General features: G+C 44.5%; 1 protein-coding gene across 1 annotated transcript in view; it reads left to right on the forward strand.

The window, feature by feature from the left end:
• Nucleotides 1-6,236: 6,236 nt before the first annotated feature.
• The window catches only part of LOC311125155 (maturin-like), a 4,247-nt gene continuing 2,483 nt past the window's right edge, over nucleotides 6,237-8,000 (forward strand). Inside the window, exon 1 of the mRNA XM_084199216.1 lies at nucleotides 6,237-6,449. Coding sequence (XP_084055342.1) covers nucleotides 6,279-6,449 — 171 coding nt within the window. The 5' untranslated portion in view covers nucleotides 6,237-6,278. The remainder of the gene's footprint in view (nucleotides 6,450-8,000) is intronic.

The raw sequence follows: 8,000 nt of genomic DNA on the forward strand, positions 1-8,000 counted from the left end.
ACTTTAGCCTATCCCAGGTATTCCTTAAAGAGGTGGGGTTTCAAATGTCTCCGGAAGGTGGTGAGTGACTCCGCTGTCCTGGCGTCGTGAGGGAGCTTGTTCCACCATTGGGGTGCCAGAGCAGCGAACAGTTTTGACTGGGCTGAGGGGGAGCTGTGCTTCCGCAGAGGAAGGGGAGCCAGCAGGCCAGAGGTGGATGAACGCAATGTCCTCGTTTGGGTGTAGGGACTGATCAGAGCCTGAAGGTACAGGGGTGCCGTTCCCCTCACTGCTCCAAAGGCAAGCACCTTTGGAATAGTAGGCTATCTTACATACATCTGCAAATGCGAGGATGCGTGGAATGCTTTATTATAGAGGTGCATTATAATGGTGAAAATGAGCTTCCCCAAACTTGAAACCCACGCGCCGCATATGTTGAAAGGTATTGCATGTTAAAAGTGACATGACAAATCGTTACTAAGTCTAGTCTACTCTAGGAACACAGAGATCATATATGGAATGAATAGGGATTCTATATGTAATTCTATGGTTTCACCTATAGAAAAAAAGTGTACGCGCGCTTGGGTGTCCGGTACCGGTAAGAAATTAAATCTACTTCACCCGTCTATCTAAAATAATAACAGTAGGCTAATCACTGTACCTGGATCCTGGGGTCAACCTCTTCGTCCTCGGGAGATTCACACTCTTCCTCTGATTTGCTACCCTTTTCCAACTTCTCCATTTTGGGGGGGTTCTCAGAACCAAGGACCTCGGTGCAACACAAAACGCAACCCCCGCCGAGATAAGACTTTAGCGGCTAGTTGAGTTCAGGCGGTCCGTCGCCTCTGTCTACACCCGGAGAAGACGAGCGTATTCCGTTATAATAGAATCCATAGCAGGCTCGCAAACACACGAATATACTGCAGACGTCCGGGATAGACAGAGAACAGCAGAGGCAGGAAAGCGTGTCTGCCTGTAGCTCACCACTGGAATGACACAACAGGCGGTTCTGCTGAAAGCGACCTTCCCGGACAGAGACAGCGACCGGAGAGGAGAGAGAGCGAAAGAGCTGTGGAATGAGAGGTCGGATAGAATGAGAATTGGGTTTAGTGCGCCCCCTGCTAACCACTAAAGATGAATGCAGATGTTGTTCGAGTGGCTCAGAGAGCACGGATTTGTTGTGTTATCATATAGAATTAATGAACATTATATCTAATGTATATACAAATTCAGGGTTAACCAGCTATGTCATAATATTTATATAAGCAGCTTGTTAACACTTTGTTACAGAAGAACAACAGAATGGTACCTTCAGGCGTTTGGAAATTGCTCCCAAGGAAGAACCAGACTTGTGGAGGTCTACCATTTTTTTTTCTGATTTCTTTTGATTTTCCCATGATGTCAAGCAAAGAGGCACTGAGTTTGAAGGTAGGCCTTGAAATATATCCACAGGTACACCTCCAATTGACTCAAATGATGTCAATTAGCCTATCAGAAGCTTCTAATGCCATGACATCATTTTCAGGAATTTTCCAAGCTGTTTAAATGCACAGTCAACTTAGTGTATGTGAACTTCTGACCCACTGGAATTGTGATACAGTGAATTATAAGTGAAATAATCTGTCTGTAAACAATTGTTGGAAAAATGACTTGTGTCCTAACCGACTTGCCAAAACTATAGTTTGTTAACAAGACATTTGTGGAGTGGTTGAAAAACGAGTTTTAATGACTCCAACCTAAGTGTATGTAAACTTCCGACTTGTCACATTGATTGATGAGGTGTCATACTTGGCACAGGCCAAAAACACACACACACACACACACACTAACATATTTCATGAGGGATCACAGTGTTCTCTCAGTGTTTGCTCAACAGTGTGGATGGCCCTGATTTGGATGACACTGACAAAGGCTGTAACGTTTGTCTATCTACCCACCCCTAAATTAAATAAGTACTCAAAAGAAACCTTCAATCTCCTTTTTGAGTGAGGACCAGATACACCATTTTGGAATTCTATAAAATGTTGGTCGATAACTCCATGGTTTAATTTACACACTGCACATGGGCAATCCCATAAAAGCTTTCACACATTATTTATGGATCTCTTAAAGGGACAGTGCCATATAGTGGATATAAATGAATACAGCTACGTGCTTTTACCTCCTGGCTACACCTGGACTACCATTTGTAACGAATTCAACTCAAATGAAAAAGCAAACAAAAGGACGCTACAACAACTTCAGGTAAGATACTGCATTTATTGTTGGCCCACTTTTACAAATTCGAGAGAGACCAGAGACAGATGAGCTGGGGTATCCCCGATGATGACCATTTGGACAGTTCAGATGGGGGACCGTTACAATCCTCATTTGGTAGGACACATTCATTCAACATGTGCCATCCCCGGACTGCAGGGAATATGTAATGTTGTCAGTCATCTCTTGCACTCCCATAATAAAAATGATTTAATGAATTTAACTCTTGAAGAAGTAATGTTCTCTAATTTTCTAGAGATAGATGATCACCATAGCTTGGAGGGGATAAGACAGGATGAAGGTCAGCCCACTACATCTGCAGCAGCCAGGAGGGAGGATTGTGATATTTCCATTTGTGAATTGAGCATACAAAGTTTTAGAGTGCAACATGCAACAATGTTGGAGATCTGCAAATTGGGAGTGCACACACTTTTCACATTTATTGAGAAGCAGTTTTTATTCCTGTACTCCTCTGTTCACGTACACCACACAAATCTCCTGTTTCACGATGGAAGGTTCCAGATGCCAAAAACCTCAATGTGATCAATACTTGTAGGGAAGGAGGTATGGGCCTTCCCCTAAGAGAGAGTCAGATGAAAGCCTTGGCTCAAGCAGACAAATTATGTCAGCTGCATTTTCTTTGTACATATGGAAACAGTCACGGAAATTGATTTAAACAAAAATAATTCAGTGGGTTACTCAGTCTATACCCACCCTTCTGGTGGTGCTCTTTGATCATCATTGAAATAGTCCAGGTAATCCATTTTAGATCTCGGTTAACTCTAATCTTCCTTCTGGAAATCAGACTTTTTAAATCTAAACTAGGGCAAGCCTGAGACTATTTTTAACCATGTCTGAGAAATGCAATTTTAGATAGTCCAGTTTAAAAATGCAATTTAGTCTAGGATTAAGCTTAATCTATGTCCGTGAAACCTCCCCATACAGTTCAGTTTTCTGAGGCTGCAGTCCAAACACGTTATTTTTACTCCTTCAGCCCTTGCGCTAGCCACTTTCCCTCGGGGAATCCCAGTTGAAACCGGATGCAGTTTGATTGCAATCTTAAATGGAGTTCCAATTCACTAACGTTACCCCCTCTACCCTTTATTTAGCTCGAGGGAACTAGTGTACAACTTTGGTCAATTAAGGGGTTGAAATGACCCACAATTCAACGCAAACTGTTGTCACATGTCAAACTCTGGTGCCCGCGAAGTGTCAAATTTAATCAACAAGGCTGCATTTTCGGCATGTCAGAGAAAAGTATGAAGCTAGCTTGCTAAAAATATATATATAGACATTGATTTTAGCGTTGGCAAATTGGCTTAGTCTCGTAGTGAGGAGCCTATAAAACGTAGCTAGATTCATAAACATATTTTTGGGAATTCTGAAATGTAATCGAATAAATAACCAAACTAAAAACTAGCTAGCCAGCTATGGGTAACTGTAGCTAGCTACCTGACAGGAGTGCTAGCTAGATACGTTAGCTTACTAGGTACATTAATAGCTTTAGGTTGGTTGTTTATAGGCTCAACTTCAAGATTTCCACCAAGGACGTTGCCTCTCCGATCCTCACTCTCCCTCGCTTCGGCAAGGGCCATTTAAGGTACACTCGGATGGGACAATGGCTGTCTACTTTGAGTTTGAAACGCAGACAGAGCCATATCTATGTGATCATCGTTTAACGGTGGCCTAGTGGTTCATTTCACAAGAGAGGGGCAATATAGATTGGGTGCTGCTCCCACCTAGCGGTCAGAAACTGTACTGAACCTATGTCAGGTCCACACTGTACAGCATGGATCATGAACTAGATTCATTTTTTGTTGAGGGGATGTTCGGGTGCCGGAACATAATTACAAATAATTTGTAGACTGCAAATTGACCTCAAGAAGCCCAAACAGATACTAAAACATAATAATTTCAAACCTTGCTTCAAAGGAGATGATTGTGTACCACAGGGAAAAAAAAGAGGACTGAGCACGCCCCCATTCTCATCGACGGGGCTGTAGTGGAACAGGTTGAGAGCTTCAAGTTCCTTGGTGTCCACATCACCAACGAACTATCATGGTCCAAACACACCAAGACAGTCATGAAGAGGGCACGACAAAGCCTATTCCCCCTCAGGAGACTGAAAAGATTTGGCATGGGTCCGAAGGTCCTCAAAAAGTTCTACAGCTGCACCATCGAGAGCATCCTGACTGGTTGTATCACCACCTGGTATGGCAACTGCTCGGCCTCCGACCGCAAGGCACTACAGAGGGTAGTGCGTACGGCCCAGTACATCACTGGGGCCAAGCTTCCTGCCATCCAGGACCTCTATACCAGGCGGTGTCAGAGGAAGGCCCTCAAAATTGTCAAATACTCCAGCCACCCTAGTCATAGACTGTTCTCACTGCTACCGCACGGCAAGCGGTACCGGAGCGCCAAGTCTAGGTCCAAAAGGCTTCTCAACAGCTTCTACCCCCAAGCCATAAGACTCCTGAACAGCTAATCATGGCTACCCGGACTATTTGCACTGCCCCCCCAACCCACCCCATAGTTTTACGCTGCTGCTACTCTGTTAATTATTTATGCATAGTCACTTTAACTCTATCCACATGTACATATTACCTCAACTACCTCAACTAGCCGGTGCCCCCCTGTATATAGCCTCCTTACTGTTATTTTATTATACTTCTGCTCTTTTTTTCTCAACACTTTTTTGTTGTTGTTTTCTTTTACCTTTTTATTAAAAAATAAATGCATTGTTGGTTAAGGGCTGTAAGTAAACATTTCACGGTAATGTCTACACCTGTTGTATTCGGCGCATGTGGCAAATAAAATTTGATTTGATTTATATGATCACGTGTCTCTCTATTATGCAAGGGAATACTTGGGAACAGATTTCTTAAATTAAAATCATTTGGAGCTGATTTCCTGGTGTTTTTACAATCTTTTATGTCCAACAATAAAAATAAAAAATTATATAAAAAACGTTATTTTTTGTTTTGTTTTTTGCTCAGAAAACTAAGGGGGCCAAATGAGACCACACGCGGACCAATTTCGGCCCGCGGGCCGCCAGTTGGGGAACCCTGCTGTACAATATTTATTTATGGTAGCCTACACACCCATATTCTGTGCGCTTTCTGGAAGGTTTGTGAACTGAAAAACAGCCCGCATTCATTCAGATGGCAAGAGGTTGTGGAAATAAACTTCAGGAGCCTAAACAACATTGGTAAAAGGAGTTAGTTAGCCTAACATCATTGCAATAAGTAGCCTAGCATAGGCTACAGCTTTTAGCCTGTTGTGATTACACTTACTTTTCGTTATTATATAACATTTATAGACAGTGCCTATAAAATACAATTGGGCATATAGGCCTATATAGAATACAATTAATGTATTATAGGGAATGCATCTGAAACCACACCCTAGGCTATTCCCATGCTCCGTTGAGAATACAGCACGGAATTTATCGATGACAGCTCCGTGCAGCTTCTCAGCCTGTCGTCATGGTGTTGAATTGTTAACCGACGTATTAAAGTTCCAGGCCGTGCGCGTAACGTGTGTAGGCTATGCAACCCCAGAACCGATCGCTTCCCGCTGATCTCATAGTTTAACTAAAGAAAGTTGGACTAAAGAAAGGCTGAGGGTGTGAGAAAACACCTTATCGTTACCGAATACCGTGACGCAAGTGTAATGTGACAGTGAAGAGATCTTGTCTCTCTCGCCATGCGGATGGCACGGTTAGGTGAAACTGTAAGCTAATGTATGTCCGGTCAGCTGTTTTTATTTACCGAGAGACAGCAGCATCAACGGGAGTGCACGAGATCACAGACTAGCCTATACGGCGATCCGGACTCCCACAGACGGGCAGGACTAACGGAGAGGAGGACAAAGAGAGAGAAAGAAAAATAGTGTCAGAGAGACAGAGACAGACAGACAGACAGACAGAGAGAGAGAGAGAGAGAGAGATAGAGAGAGAGAGAGCATTGAATTGAGAGAGAGAGAGACAGAGAGAGCGGGGGGGAGCGAGAGAGAGAGAGAGAGCATTGAATTGAGAGAGAGAGATGGAGTTTAAGCAGCTGGTGGAGGTGGCGGAGAAGTGGTGTTCGTCGGTTCCGTTCGATCTGATCTTCGCGGAGGAGGATGATGAGATAAGACTGTACTTCTACACAGAACCGGGAATTTCCTTCTATGTCCTTTGTCGGGATAACATGACGGGAGGGATCGAGCATTTCGTAAGTGTGTGTTCGCGCGCGCACGTGTGTGTGGTTGCGGTGTTTTGGGGTTTGCCTCTCGGGGCCCCAGGCGCAGTATGTGACAGTGTGTGTGCAACGGGAATGATGTCACTGCAGTTTGGTTTGGTGCACCGGACTATAGCACGCCTGGCGCGCATGTTGTTTTGGCCGCATTATATAGGGGCCGCCTGTCCTGCGCATAGCCTGCAATAGCAGTGCTGTTGTTGTTTTGTTAGAGAAGCGTCCGCTGCTCTCTAGTCCCCACTCTCCATCAGCCGGCCGGGGCCAGAGGGCGGGACCACAGTTCGTTTGGCTCGGCGTCTGGCGTTAAATAGTCAGCAGCCGCCGAAGCGGAGCCTAGAAGGACTCAGAGCGTGCATCCCATCATAAGCAACTGCCAGTAATACTTCATGTTGTATACATTTTTTATGTAACCATGTAATGGACATAGAGAGTCACTCAGCTCCTGCATAATGTGGATTTGTTTTTTCTTCATGTAGGGGCTAATGCTTCCTGTTATAGCCCTGTATCTGGACAGACTTCCTGTTACAACCCCTGTATCTGGACAGAGTTCCTGTTACAACCCCTGTATCTGGACAGACTTCCTGTTATAGCCCTGTATCTGGACAGAGTTCCTGTTACAACCCCTGTATCTGGACATACTTCCTGTTATAGCCCTGTATCTGGACATACTTCCTGTTATAGCCCTGTATCAGGACAGAGTTCAGGTTATAGCCCTGTATCTGGACAGACTTCCTGTTATAGCCCTGTATCTGGACAGAGTTCAGGTTATAGCCCTGTATCTGGACAGAGTTCAGGTTATAGCCCTGTATCTGGACAGACTTCCTGTTATAGCCCTGTATCTGGACATACTTCCTGTTATAGCCCTGTATCTGGACATACTTCCTGTTATAGCCCTGTATCTGGACAGACTTCAGGTTATAGCCCTGTATCTGGACAGACTTCCTGTTATAGCCCTGTATCTGGACATACTTCCTGTTATAGCCCTGTATCAGGACAGACTTCCTGTTATAGCCCTGTATCAGGACAGACTTCCTGTTATAGCCCTGTATCTGGACATACTTCCTGTTATAGCCCTGTATCAGGACAGACTTCCTGTTATAGCCCTGTATCTGGACAGACTTCAGGTTATAGCCCTGTATCTGGACAGACTTCCTGTTATAGCCCAGTATCTGGACAGACTTCCTGTTATAGCCCTGTATCTGGACAGACTTCCTGTTATAGCCCTGTATCTGGACAGACTTCAGGTTATAGCCCTGTATCTGGACATACTTCCTGTTATAGCCCTGTATCAGGACAGACTTCCTGTTATAGCCCTGTATCAGTACAGACTTCCTGTTATAGCCCTGTATCTGGACAGACTTCCTGTTATAGCCCTGTATCTGGACAGACTTCAGGTTATAGCCCTGTATCTGGACAGACTTCCTGTTATAGCCCTGTATCAGGACATACTTCGTGTTATAGCCCTGTATCAGGACAGACTTCCTGTTATAGCCCTGTATCTGGACAGACTTCCTGTTATAGCCCTGT

Source organism: Coregonus lavaretus (genome assembly GCF_964263955.1).
Source record: "Coregonus lavaretus genome assembly, contig: HAP1_SCAFFOLD_5725, whole genome shotgun sequence".
NCBI lineage: Eukaryota > Metazoa > Chordata > Actinopteri > Salmoniformes > Salmonidae > Coregonus > Coregonus lavaretus.